The 15,366-nt window shown below is 39.4% G+C and overlaps 1 protein-coding gene across 4 annotated transcripts in view; it reads left to right on the top strand.

Moving 5' to 3' along the window:
* Positions 1-15,366, top strand: part of PCSK5 (proprotein convertase subtilisin/kexin type 5) — a 303,081-nt gene that overhangs the window by 183,473 nt on the left and 104,242 nt on the right. For all 4 annotated transcript variants that reach the window (XM_074953227.1, XM_074953228.1, XM_074953229.1 and 1 more), the window contains exon 10: positions 1,498-1,601. In XM_074953227.1, the coding sequence (XP_074809328.1) occupies positions 1,498-1,601 (104 nt within the window). The remainder of the gene's footprint in view (positions 1-1,497; positions 1,602-15,366) is intronic.

Here is a 15,366-nt window from a genome sequence, read left to right as displayed (position 1 = left end):
TCATTCCACAGTGGAGAACCAGATGGGATCCTCTTTCGTCATCGTTAGAGACAGAATCATTATTTACATATTGTAGAAACTCACGTATGTGTTGTCAGTCGCTTGCCCATTGTCACAGATCCACGGGATCAGTGCTACTTCCCAGCTTCTAAACAGTCCCTTGGAAGTACCTGTTCAGAATGCCAGACCCCCAAGAGGTTCTACTCTTCTTTAAGGGTAGGCCATATGGCCTCTGTGCCTCCAAGACTGATTCTCTGGGTTCTTGCACTCCCATTTCACACTGTGAGCTCCGTCCAGCGAGTCCAACTGAGATAGACTCCTGGTCAGAGACTTTTATACTCTTCAGGGACCAATGCACCTCAGCAATTATTTGCAGTGACACCAGGCAGCCTTTTCAAAACAAAGTAGGATTTATTAGTCAACTGGAACACTACATCAGAAGCCCTTAGTTTAGCACAGAGAAGCAAAGGTTAAGGTATAGTCCATACTCACCAAGCCAATGCAATCAGCCATGCTGCTATGGAATCCATTTCTGGCTCTGACTCGCTAGCAGTCTCAGGTGAAAGCTGCTGAGTCTCTCCAACAGCCACCCCCACCCGCTTGCCAACCCCTGTAGAAATGTTCACATGTTCTGCCTGCTGGAGAAGCATCAGTTGTTCAATCCTTAGGGCTCCCAATGTCTTTGTGGATCGAGCCTCCATTGATATGGGTCGGTTTCAGCCAGTTCTTTAATGATCCATTCATTCCCCCTCCCAGCAGTTACATGACACCACCTCATGTCTCCTGCTCTGCCCCAAGAGCAACTTTTTATTTTTAACCCTTTTGCACCCACAGGGTATCAATGCAAAGTACAGAGGGAAACTGAGGCACACACAGGACTAATACAATATTATAGAAAATTCCCACTTCATCACAACCATTAACTACCCAAATTCATTCCTGGGAGTTTGGGGTACATAAAGGATACAGGATTGATCTCTGCCTGATTACCAGTAGTGAATCTGGCTGATAATGAGCAAGTCAATGACAACGGAGACTCATGCTTCCATAATGACTACAGTGGAAGTTTAGAGTGTGAAAGGAATGCCAGACTGGAGCCGTAATGAATATGAAACAGCTTGTGATCTGTTATGTTTTTCTTCTCTTGTGCATGTCTGAGGTAGGCAACCATGTACAGATGCAACATGAACAACTTGGTGGTCATATTAGTTATCTCTAGGTCAAATACACTTTTTTATCCATCCTTGTAAATTCACATGTGTGGAATACTGAGTGTGTGTATTTTACAGGCTGCCTATCAATTAATGCATCTCTCATAATCGAAAAAGAATAGTAGAGGTAGAAATAATTTGATACATCAGTCCTGTAAAGCTGGGTCATGTTACTTTGAACACTGGTTTTGTTTGTAGTTTTGTTTTTTAACTTGTGTGACTTTTTTTTTCCCCCATTTTGGTAAGAAAGTTCTGATTTTCACTTTGTCTTTGCCCTTTTCCTTAGTCCATCTCTGACCTGGAGAGACGTACAGCATATTATTGTAAGGACTTCACGTGCAGGACATCTGAATTCTAATGACTGGAAAACCAATGCTGCTGGTTATAAGGGTGAGAGCTTCCTTTCTTATTCACCGTGACAGGCAAAAACAAAATTGGACATTTAAAGGGGAAGCTGAGGGAAATATTCTCAGATGGTTTGTCTGTCACCTGCAATATGTGCAGCTTTTAGTCTTTTTCATTAACAAAAGAGATGTGTTCCTTCTCCTCCTTTAAAGACTGGGATTTGAAATTACTAGAAAAGTAAAAATTATGGGCTGGATTCTGGTCAACCCTTACTGCCTACTTTTTGCTACGTTGGTAGCACAAAGCAGGCAGTAAAGCATCTTAATCAGGTCTTTGTGTCTTCCAGGCACAGGTGAACAGATGGTCTAGCTTGATGTTAAGGTCACAGAATTTAATGTCAAGCAAACCTGAAATAAAACATTTCAATGTGGGAATATAAGGGATTTTGATTCAAAATGGCAAAATGGAATGTTTTGACATTACTGAATAGAAATTTTTCAGAACTTTTCATTCTGCACAAACAAGGCTTTGATATTTCAGCTTTTTGCCCTATTTGGGATGAAAACAAGTGTCAAAATATCAGACTGTCTCAAGGGACAGAAATCCCATTTTTCAATCAGACATTTTTCAAAATTTCAGAAAACTCAGACGTGTTTTAAAGTTCTCACTAAATGTTTTACTGGTTTTGACCAGCTGTTATATATATATATACAGACCATCATGGTTAATGACTAGCAATATCATATAATTCTGCTTATATTTTAGATGGGCTAAAATTGGACCTTGAATCTAAACACCTCTACATTTCAAGATGGTTTAAATTCTAGTTCCCATTGTCTAAACCCTTTATTGGCTTTATTTCTGGGTTGGAATTCCACCCAAGTTTTAAGTTGAGTCTATCTTGTGAAATTTATGCCATTTTGTGCCAAAAACTCCTGAGAACAGTCCACAAAGTATCAGAGCCATCAAATTTTCACACAATTTCACACTAAAATCTGGCCTTGAATCTAAACCCTAGCTTTAACCTATTCCAGATCACAGAACATCCACCACAGAACATATTTAATATGTAATTCTGCCCCATGACATTTCCGCTGCATCTGAATTAGAAACAGAAAAAAGGCCCCTTTCATTTTTGGATCCAGTCCAGAACCTAAACGATAGAGGGTAGTTTTGGAAATGGGGATTCAACTCCAGACGGCCTCAAAATTAAAATGTTTTCACAGTCAAGGGTCTGGTTTTGACCCATTTCCAATACATTTAAAAAAGATAGAGATACAAAGGCCCACACCTACATGCAAGAACACACAGAGAGATACCTAATGATGTTGTCAGTATAGTACTTGTCACTGTGACGCATAGTCTGGCATTAAAAATGAATTGGAAGGAAATGTGTGTTGATATCTTATTATTGTGATTGAAACTATTTAGACTATGATCTTCAAGTGGTGTAAATGTAGCATCTTGGTTACTATCTAATTTCCAGAATTCTATCCCTTTGTATTTTTTCACCTGTTCCCAAGAAAGGCAATAACGTCATAGTACTCAGTATCATACTATGGTGTATCTTGGAGCAGTTGTCTCTCATTAGGAAATCGAAGAGTTGCATTAACACATGGTATACTAGCAGCAGCAACAGGGCCTTTATAGTTACAACAATTCTTTCTCTGGCTTAACACCCCAACAACTGGAAGTTGTGTGTGCTATGTTTGAATTGTGGTGGCAGATATTTATGAGGTAAAGGAGTTAAGGAGGGTTTCTCCCCCACTTGTCTAAAATCATGAATGTAGACCTAGCTGACTGTGGGGAGGCAGGAAATACGACTTCACCTGGCAAAACTCGGCAGTAGACTTCATAGTGGAATTCAAAAGGAGAAAGACAAACTAAGTGCCTCGACCTCTGTGGAGCTAAGGATCAACTTTAACCCAAATAAAAGCACCAGTTTTAACTAAATTATTTTGGCAACTTAGGCTAAGCAAATGGTTCCAATAAAAATCCAGCTCTCTTTAAACCTCTGTTGCTTTTGGATAGAAGAGAAGCAAAAGAGTTAGATTAAATCACAGCATCCAAACCTGAGCTGGAAGGGGGAGTTGCACACCGCTGCTGGCAAGAACGAGACTGTATTTTACTAGTGCACGTGGCAATATTTAGTATAATATTTCACTATTATCCTTCGCTGCTGCCAAGAGTAACAGTTAAAGTATGGGTTTTTCATAGATGAATTACTCTGATCCTTGTGGAATTGTATCATGATTTTGTTGATGTCAAGACCCATATTTCTTCCAAAGCATGTTCATAACAAGGCCGAAAAGAGAATTTTTCTGAAATTGACTAAGGCAAAGTGAGGCGCAAGAAACAAGCTGCCTTTCTTCCATGAATGCTAGAAGATAAAGGAGAAGGGGGAAGGGGGATTGGTTCTTTAGAAATGAGAAATCAAAGGGTGAAAACAACAAAAACTTGGAAGAACCTCTCACTCAACGAGTCAGCAAAAGCTGGTACTTGAAAGTGGGTCAGCCTGCCTGTTCAGTGGGCTGGCTGGCTGGGCTGCATGGCAACACCATCCCTCAGCACAGTTCCTCTCACCGTTTGTCATTGGGGAACAGAACGGAGGAGCTCACAAATGTAGCTACTGGCTACAAGGTCTCTAGTTTTCTTTCTTTCTTTTTCTTTTTTTACACAAATGACAAAGGTTAACTAATGAATAATACTTGAGCTGCCTTGTGCTTTGCACTGCACCGATACCACTCCTCCTCCCTCCCCTCCTTCCAGTATACTTTTTCTGGAGAGTAAACAGCACTTGTTAAATAGCAGTCAGCTGAATGAACCTCATGGTCAGAAATGGGTTTTCTTTTTAATTATTATTTCACTAAGAGTGAACAGGTGTCTTTACACAGTAGTTTACGACAAGGCACTCTCAAAAAATAGTTTTGAAAATGTATTTTACAAGCACTCTCAGTCACAGACCTTGTTCATATGGTTTGCATCGTATCCTCAATCACTACAAAAAATTAGGCAAACTATAGAATGCTCAGCATGGCTAGATTCTACCTGTTATTCCACCTCAAATAATTTCTTTTTATAACTAATGCAGGCCTCTGGTCTAGCAAAAAGTTGGAGAGCATCCTTTTTCCTTCTTCTCTTAGGGGTATCAAAACGGTTGATCTTTATCCACTGCTGTAGATTGCTTTGGAAAGGTTACTTGCTCGTTCAAGTGTTCAATCAGCAGTGCAGGTTGATATTGAAATCATAAAAGAAGAATGCAGCATCAGTGCTCACTTGTCTATAGGTTGAAAGAAACAGAATACAACAAAGTAATTTTAAGAAGCATAATCATCTCTTCTGAATGGCATCACTGAGCAGGTATTCACAGTTAGGACCTTAATTTAAGGAGCTTCCCATTTCATACTTCTTTACGTGGTACTAAAGTTCCATGAGCAGTCCCAGAGTGTGCAGTCTAGCAGCAAGTACAGCATTGGGGGTCAGGAATGCCAGTATTCTAATGCTGACTCTGCCAGTGACTTACTGTGTGGTCTTGGGCAACTCACTTCACCTCTGCCTCAGTTTTCCTCATCTCTAAAATGGGGATAATATTACTTATGAGAGCAAAATCCAATTTCAGTGAAAAATATAAACACTTTAACGGATTGTTTCCATTTTCTGACCACCTCTACAGGCATTTTCTCCACTGGAGACATTCCAATTGCCTGTAAGAACTGCAAGTGATATGTACCTTTTTGCGTCCCACCTCCCCAGCAGCACAGCTATGGTTTGTAAAGCAATAACAGAGCATTTAAGGCCTAATCCTGTACCACTGATGGCTACTGAATGTCACCATTGACTTTACTGGGAGCAGGAGAGAGCCCTTAATGTTTGAATAGGCCCTTGAACGTGTAAACTGCTATCTAACTGCTCAGTATTCTTTTGATGTGCAGAGCTCGTATTAGATGGGGGCAACACTGGAGAAACACAGAAAGAGGAAAAATAAGACAACACCATTTGTATTCTGATAATAGATCAGGTTTAAACTGATGTCAAAGGTAAGTATTCAGACGAAGTTCAGAGAACAACTGTAGTGTCTGCACAACATTGCGGGTTATTTCAAAAGAGCTGAATGAGCTTCCCATACACATTCCGTCACACATTTTAAATCATGATTTAAGAATCAGATGCTAATCATTACTAACAAATATAAGAATTCTGAATGTGACAAACTTACATTCTAAGCTCTCTTGACTTATAGCAGCCACCTATGAGACCTTTTGTCAGCCAAAAATACCCAGACTGCAGTTCTCTCTGGCCATACCCTATTCCTCCCCGCCCAGGGGCTGCAGGGCAGTGTGGTGGTATAGAACTATTCCCATAACTCTGCACCACCCAGGGAACCCTCTTAAACCAACACCATAAAAAGGCTGCAGTAGCACACAGAGTCTAGACCACTGAATGTAGGGTAACTCAATAGAGGATTCTAACATCCTTCATCAGGGTCCTAGCATCTGCCACTCTGCTATGGCATTCCAATACTTCATGCATTATATTTATCAAGAAGCAGGAAAGACTGTTATATCATGCACCTTCCAACAAAAGCCAGACCCTTCAGCAATCACCTTTAATAAGCAAATTAAGGGTGGGGGAGGGGAATGAAAAAACACCTTCATTAATGAAATTGTCATTGAAAACTGCCAAGTCGGTATGATCCCATGAGTTAGTTTAGCAGGCCCTTAGCTTCCCAGTCCATGTGGATTTAAATTTTGAGAGCTATCCCCAAGCTATTTCCTTGACCACAGTAGAACATCTAGATGCGATTATTAATTTATTGCCCTACCTGGTTAATTTCATTTTAACTCATTTTGCTGCCCTTTGCTTTCATCATGGGCTTTTGGTGTTGTTCAGAACACATGAGGGCAGCACTCGGCATAGCACCAGGGAAGCAGATGGAAGAAGTCCCTAAAATTAACTGGGATCCTCTCAGAAATGCAGTCCCCTACTTCTCCCAGTAAGGAACCACATTGGCGGAAAACACACGATAGGTGAGCAGCATGGGCCCAGGGGAGGAGGAGTGCCCAGTGATAGTGGTGACCGTTTAAAAATGTCAAACATGTTTAAATATCACAGAAATCATACAGTTGACGCCAGCACCTTTATCATTTCATTTGTATAAAGTATCATTACAGTTACTGATTACTGTGGAAACTGAGGAGTGGAGGAGATAGAATGTAAATGGTAGGGGAAATAGGGCCATAAATCTTTGATTTTTCAATACAGGGTTTTAGATGATTGTGGGACCTAAAAATTATAGGGTTTTTATTTTCCAGACATTGCATCCTGTTCTAGGTGACTCTTTTTTTCTAGATCATTTCCTCCATTCCATGAGCAAATGCTCAGATGGCAATTATCAGTAATGTTAAAATTACCCCAAATTTAAAACTAGGTTAAACAAATTGCCTGGTTTCTGAACCTTATCTGCCTTTGCAAGAATCACCAAATCTTTTTGGGATGCTGGGAAAGGTAGAACAGAAAGTGAGAAGAGATCTTGTTTGGATTCTGCAACCTGAAAGCTTGTAGGATTCTTCTCAGGAGGGTTTATTTTTGCTTAATAGAAATTGATATACCTCCCAATTTTTCTTTTTAAATTAAAAGAGACAGCTGAGATCAGGAACAATAGGTACTGACAGCTACATGGTTAGGTAGTTCCAGAGATGAGTTCAAGAGAAAGGGAAAAAGGATGCCTGGAGAGAGCCCAAAAAAATCCTTATTTCTCCTCCCAACTTTAAACCCATCAAAAACTCCTCATTATGGCAACTGTAATTCTTGCTGAGGCTGCTATCTCTGCAGTGTTCTGTTCCCTGCTGGCCCTAGGAACCAATGGACTGGCAGTAAAGTCAAACTGGGAAAGTCTGAGTGGCCACACCTCAGTGACTAGATACATAAAGAAACATAGACTGACTATAACATATTGTAATACACTCTAATTTGCTTTTCTGCGTTTATAGTATTCATATATTGTGGGCCTGATTTACCACTAAGTTGGTTCAGTTTGACAGTGGTGTGACTCAATAGTTTTCAGTGGACTTAATCTACCCTAAAACTGGAGTAACACAATGATAAATCAGGCCATACACTTATTTATATCACAGTAGCACCTACAAACCCTATTCAAGGATGAGATGGATTGTGGTTGGCACCGTACAAACAAGCAATGAAAAAGACAGTCCTTGCCCCAGAGAGCTTCCAGGCTTGGTATCCATTGCATAATCCAGGCTATGAACAAACAGTTTTCAAGAAATATACATTATAAAAATTGCAGACTGAACTGACAGCAACAACACCAGCCAGCCCACAGAAATGATAACATTCGACTTTTTCCCTTTAATACACCTTAATCCAACCCCTTTTCAAAGCCTGCGGGAAGAAAAATTAGCCTTATAGCATGCATGCCATACAGGTCAACAGACTCAGGCTCTGCATGAAAAACTAAAATGATACCTTTCTGGTTTGCAATAATAACTATTCCTAGTAAGACTAGAGTTATTGAATTAAACATGAGTAAGAAATGGTTATGCTGGAAAGACAGAACACTTTGCCTTTAGTCCTTAAAAATAAAAAGCCCAAGGAACATGTGCAATCACATAATTACATTTATGTCCACTGTTAATAACAACAGTCCTTGGAAATTGGGAGATTTTTCAATCTAGCTGCCTAACTTTACACATACATAATTCTAAGCACAGATGTTAGGCGCAGAGTTTTGTGGGTGGAGCTCAGTTCTCTCTCTCTCTCTTTTTTTTTTTTTAATAAAATGTGTCCCTAAGAGCCAATGGAGTTTGATTTTCATTGTGTTTTATTGGGTATTTTCAGTAATTATATTCACAAATATTTTGTCACCAGGATGACTATATTGTTTAGTGGACAGAGCTTGGGACTGGGATTCGGGGCTCTTAGGGTGAAATAATGGTCCCATTGAAGTAAATGGGAACTTTGCAATTAACTTGCCTGAGTCCAGGATGTCACCCTTAGGTCTATTTTTTACATTGCCAATTACTCTGATAGACTTTGGCCAATTATTTAACTTTTCTTTGTTTTAGTTCACTTATCTATACCTATTATAATACTTACTCACCTTACAGGGTTATTGAGATGGATATTTAATTATTATAAATACTTATTGTATTATTATTTATTAAATATGTATACCATAACCACAATGTATTTTTTATTCATCCATATGTTGCTGAAATCTGATACTGTCCCTGTGCTTAGTCAGGTGTTCTTTTAAATGTTGATATTCTACTGGAACATAAGCACTTTCAAAAAGATACAGAAATTACATAAGGCAACACAAGAGAGATGTTCTTCACTATGCACCTGATACTTTAAGCAGCACAGAAATGGTATTCGTGTGTCTATAGCTAAAGATCTGTCAGCATTTCCACTTCGAATTCACTCAACTAATCTGTCATAACTTGTTTGGAGTTATTTTCTTATAAATTCTCAGTGAAAGGTTGTTTGTTTGTTTTCTGTAATCCAAATATGGTTAGATCCATCTGCTTTTAATATCATGGGGAACCTCAGATGCACATTCAAGGGGAAATTTGGCCTGAGGAGTCTTAAAAAGGGAAATGAGTGGGTTTTTTAATTACATTTTGCTCCAGTCACAAATGGCTTGTTTTGTTTAAAGAAAATTTACAGACAGTTGGTTTTGCAATGGAGTTGTCTCTTTTGGAGAAATACACTGTAAAATGACCATCACTGAGTTTAAAAATTATAGCTTACATTACCACACATGCATCATAGCCAACTTTCTTTCAACAAACCTTTTATAAAGCTAGTGCACCAGCATACAACCCTTAGATTTATTCCCTTCATACAAAATGAGTCATTTTATAAGAGATAGAAATGAATGGCTTCAGTGCAGTCTTTATGGCCAAAATCCTATTATATAGTGTGATACCCATGCCAGAAGGTGGGGGGCAATCATAGAAAAAGTAGGGGCAGGGCAGGTTTTCTCATTCTATCTCAACACATTTCACAAGGTAACTTTTCTAGGGGACAAGGAGATAGATCAGGTTTCTTGATCACTCTGATGAGATTCTCAACAAATATGAAAGTGCAATAGTGTTTTTCTGTGATGTGGATGACAATGCATCCACAGGTAGTGGACTTAACTAGTGACCTGTTTCTCATAAGCTACTAAATGAAAGAGTAATGATTTTCAGTCATTACTGCCCGGGGCCTGATTTGCATCGGTGACCCAGAAGTGAAGAGCTCTGTCTCCTATTACAAGTCCTTTTAATCAACCAGTCTTCATCTAGTAAATAAGCTAATTTGCAGGTATATTTTAAATTCCTGAAATAGGCGATTATTGTGAGGATGTAATTATAAATGCAATCTGCAGGTTGATTTTCTGCATCCTAAGGTTTGGTGTTTTTTAAAGTGGATTTAGGTCTCATAAAGGATGCTATGTTGACAGAACTGCAAACGGAAATTCTTTATCCACCAGACTGAACCAACCATGGAAGTATAAACTTCCACATGCTGCTCTGCCAGTGTGCCACAGACCTCTTTATTTTATTTCTTATAGATCACAGAACAGTCAGTAGTGACTTTCAGTCAGATAGTTCAGTCTACCAATAAAATCTGTATGGTAGTCTTGAGTGTGATGTGGGATAATATAGTGTTGGTATTATCTGAAGAAATCAAGCTTACTGATACAAATAATCAGTCACTGGGTTGATATAATTACATGCAGAAGTTAAACATAAGTTTTATTGAACAAACAACATACATTGTATCCTTTTTCTGATTATTTGCTATCACTTTTCTATCTACATATCTGGCCCCCAAATTTTCAGTGTATCCCATTATAATGTAATGTAATAAATAGGGTAGTACACAGTGCACCTTTCTGGCCTACAAACAGACCATTATGTTGTGTGATCCTTGGAACAGAAACTGAAATTTCCTTCTATTCTTGCTGAGTCCTAGTCCTTAGAGTTATCTGTATTTTGGGGAAATATGTGGTTTTCTGTTGTCTTGGCTATAAGCAGAAACATTTACATTTTGGTTATAAGCAGAAACATAAAAATGCAAGGAATACGATTGCATTCTTTCCATACCCTCCTTTGAGTTTCAGATACATTATGTGAATTTGAAAAGCATGAGTGTTGGTTTTATCCCCAAGAGTAAAAAGAACAGTATCACATAATTTGTCGGTGGCTGTGCAGCACAGTTATGTGTTTCAAAAGTCAAATCCCATTATTTTAAATTACTGGTAGCTTTTGGCACAACACAAGGGAATTGGGATTTAAGGATGTGGCTGAAAAATGCTAAGTTCTCATTCAAAATCTCAAAAATTCTTTTTGCTGTAATTTGACACAGGCAAAATAGGACAAAGCTTAAGCAGTGCTACTTAAAAACAAACACATTTTCCTTGTAGCATCCTTTACCATCCCTCCATTTTTCCTTTAAATAAATCTGCTTTATACTTGACATACCAAAATACTTCTAACATTTGCAATAACGCTAATCAAATGACAGAAATTAATTAAAGTTATGTGGAATTAGAACTAAATCTATTTAGTAAGTTATCCATCTTTAATAACCTGTCAAAAAAGTTTGGGAAGAAGATCCATTCTAAGATCATCTTGCGGAAGGATGAGGGATGGAAGAAGTTGTAGGATGAGTAACAAGGGGAGAGTGGCTAATTTCAGAAGTATTAAGAATCTCTTCATGTTTAAGATATTGTGAAATCCTTTTTAAAAAAAACAAATATTGACCAAATTCCTGTGAAATACAGACATCCTTGTAGATGAGAAGGACAATCTACAGGCAAGCAGGGAGAATTGAAAGAGGGAAGCTTTTCACTGCCAATTAAACACAGATGTTTTGGAATTTCTGTTGTCAAGTACAGAGTTGCCAGCACAATATCTGGCATCAGCATATCCAAAAACAAAACAAAAACTCCCACAAGATCTAAAACACAGTCAAACTGAGAGCAATCCTGTGTAAAGAGGAATACTACAAAATTTCCTAAGCAAGTGTAATAATTTTCCTGTTTACTTTCACTACAGCGCTAGTTACACTTGCACCTCTGTCTGATAAATATGCACAGCACCAATACAGCTGTGGAAACAAATTCAGATTCAGTTAAATATTTAGCACGGTCTTGTATTTTAAAGCATTTCAGTACAGATGATTCTGTCCTCATTTGATTTTCAGTGAGATTGATATAGATGCCTGGGTCTAGAATAACACAGAACAAATCCAAAACTCCAAAGAAATCCTGTTATTTTATTTCTCCCAATCTAGCTGAGCAATATCTAAAAGCACAGAAACATGCCATATATAGTGGTATTTCAGGCAAGTAATTTTGCAGGTTCCAGCTGGCTGGATACATACCAGTGGCTTTAGATGAGATCAGTGGCCAGATCCACAGTTGGTGTAAATTCACTTCACTGGCAATTTACACTAGTTGAGACTCTTCCCCCAGATGTATTTCTAAACTCTCATACTGCCAGCAGTGTCTTCCATTGATTCAATATTGGTAGTATAAGGCATGCTACCAACATAAACATTAGGCAATACCTCTACACTGTCAAAGCTGTTTTCAGGGATTGGAAAATTAGGGGGAATAGTAACAATTGCTGGATAATATCAAATTAGGAGACGACATTCTGCATCCCATGTAGTTGTTTCATTTGTTTCTGTCAGTCCAGTATGTGAAGGGGGATTTAATAATCAGGCGCTCTTATAGTGGCTAAACTGTCTGTGAGAAGAGGTGATCAGAAGAACTGAAGATCATTTCATTAACATGGACAAGGGCAAAATGTAGCAGCATAACTTAAATTCAGTTTAGCTATATTAGACATTATAAGTACTGTATTTTCAATTTGGCCCAGTTCACCAAGAGACTGTACGAGATTTTAAATAATGACTGCATTTATACGTAACAGTCATTAATACTTCTGCATTTGATCAAATCTTGGGAATGGATTCTGTCCTTTAAAGGCTGCACTTCAAGGGGGGGCAGCACATAATATGAAGTTTACATCACCGTTATGTATAAAGAAGAACAGTCTTTTCCTAAACATCCTACATCTTTTCCTATGCATGAGAGTGTTGGCCCAAAATGAAGGGATTACGTACCTTTCCTAGAAAAACTGGGGAAGATCTGATAAGCTTGCATAGTTAATCATTGCTAGATGTCTCTGGTTTTATAGTGGGGGTAAGGGGAGCTGCTCTGTGGATAAATAAATGGACATAAGCCTCTAGGAATGTTAGTTCGTCTTTAATGATAAGAAGAGTAAAGAGATCAGCTAAAATTCAATATTTGCTTTGTGAGACTAGTTTTCCCTTAAACCTGTCCTTTTATGTACGTGTAAAGCTCTGTGCACACCTGTGAAACTGTATAAACAATAGTAGGCCAGGTTACATGTGTGTGCATGAGGAGAGACATAGCTCAGGGACCACTTCTGCTCTTTGCACCCCTGAGCAATCCCTGGAGCACAGTTGCAGTCCCTCCTCTCAGAGAGTGCAGAGGCCGCTTCCTCCCAACACATCTGACAGCATTATTATGTCAAAGGGAGTGGAGAGGAGGCAGGACCGTGGGCTCCCTATGCATTCACCCGCCAGCAGAGTTAAATGGGCATGGAGGGGGAGTACACTGCTGCTGAAGTGGAACAGCAGCAGGCTTGCTCCCATTCCATGTTCCTCTTCTGTCAATGAGGTAGAAATCTCCCTGAAGCTCTGCGTGTGAAGAGCCATCTGCACACCATCCCTAACATAGTAGTGATCGATCTATCGGGGATCCATTTATCGCTTCTCATCTAGACGCAATAAATCGATCCCCGAATCAACGCCTGTACTCCACCTCGGCAGGAGGAGTAAGCGGAGTCGACGGGGGAGCCACCACGGTTGATTCGCCACATGAGGATGGCCAGGTAAGTCGAACTAAGATACTTCGACTTCAGCTACGCGAATAGCGTAGCTGACGTTGCGTATCTTAGTTTGAAACACAGACACACCCCCCATGTAGCCCAGGCCCTAGACAGCAAAGACAGCACATCATGATTACCTTGCTAATGTTGTTTTCCTACCTGTGTCAGCAGAAGTGAGTCTGTATTCTTTCCCAATGGCAATCACATCTCTAGATGTTACCCAAACAGCATGCCTAGCCCCATATATGCTGTCAAAGTAATTTTTACCATTCTTGGAGGCGCCAGAATTGGTTACTGTCAGATGCAGCAGAAGTAGAGTTCGTAATGTGTACAAATGAAGGGGTGTCATTTGAAAAGAGTGGGAAAGGAGATTAAACCCTCTTTTATGACGGGAGTGATCAGCAACTTTTGTTAATTCTGTAATGTTTTCCTAAATTATTATTTAGTGTCTGAAAATGATGGCCCTGTCTCAGTCCTTGCAGCGGCCAGCCAAACCCACTTGATCAAGGGCTTCGAAGTGTAGGCACTGCAGACAGCCAAATATCAGCTGTCTGGAAGGTTTCCACATGGAAGTCTTTAGTAACACCACTGACTTGATTTGGATGGGAATATTTTCCAAGGAAGTATGTACTTGTGTTTAAAGTGTGTGTGTGTGTGTGTGTGTGTGTGTGTGTGTGTGTGTGTAAAAACAGGTGCCAAGCCTCTTAGTCCTACTTCTCCTCTTCCATACAAAAGAGTTTAAACATTGATTAAGTGTAATGATGGTGATGGACAATTAACATAAGCACCATCAACCTTAGTGGTAATCTCTTCTCATGAATGAAAAATGAGCACAACTTCATTTTAAAAATAGGTGTTAAAGGTAGGAAAGATAGTGTGTGAGGGGAGGAGGGTTGTTCTGTAATTATTTCAGAACAGCTATTTTTTAAAGTGTGAATATTCAAGCTCTGGTCCCTCAGGAAACTCAGTGTGTAAGTAGGGTAAAGAAACCACTTTGGGCTCAACCGGAGGCCTGCCTGACCAGGGATGTCCTTGAACAGACTCCTGCCATCACCAAAGCTTGCTACTCACCATCCCACTCAGCTGTGTTAGGAGTGGGTGAACATAAATCAGAAGCTAGGAATTGTAGAAAATTGATAAGGGAAGCAAAGGGACACAAGGAGAACTCTGTAGTCAGCAGATTTAAAGGACAATAAGAAGGCAGTATATTAGGAACAAAGGAATCCTGACAATAATATTGGTCCATTACTAGATGGAAATGGTAGAATTATTATTAAATGTTTCTGTTCTATATCTGGGAAAAACTAATGATGTAGTCCCATTATATGATGCTGATAATACTCTTTCCATTCCATTATTATCTCAGGAGTATGTTAGCCAACATCTACTTAAGTCTGACATTTTAAAATCAGCAGGTATAACATGTATCTCATACTCATAGATATTAAGGTCAGAAGGGACCATTATGATCATCTAGTCTGTCCTTCTGCACAATGCAGGCCACAGAATCTCACCCACCCACTCCTGCAATAAACCTCTCACCTATGTCTGAGCTATTGAAGTCCTCAAATCATGGTTTAAAGACTTCAAGGTGCAGAGAATCCTCCAGCAAGTGACCCGTGCCCCATGCTACAGAGGAAGGCAAAAAAAATCCCAGGGCCTCTTCCAATCTGCCCTGGAGGAAAATTCCTTCCCAACCCCAAATATGGTGATCAGCTGAACTCTGAGCATGTGAGCAAGATTCACCAGCCAGATACCCAGGAAAGAATTCCCTGTAGTAACTCAGATCCCACCCATTTAATATCCCATCACAGGCCACTGAGCCTATTTACCATGAATAGTTAAAGATCAATTAATTGCCAAAATCATGTTATCCC

Source organism: Natator depressus, chromosome 5 (genome assembly GCF_965152275.1).
Source record: "Natator depressus isolate rNatDep1 chromosome 5, rNatDep2.hap1, whole genome shotgun sequence".
NCBI classification, from domain to species: Eukaryota; Metazoa; Chordata; order Testudines; family Cheloniidae; genus Natator; species Natator depressus.
This window is presented reverse-complemented; position numbering and strand designations above follow the sequence as displayed.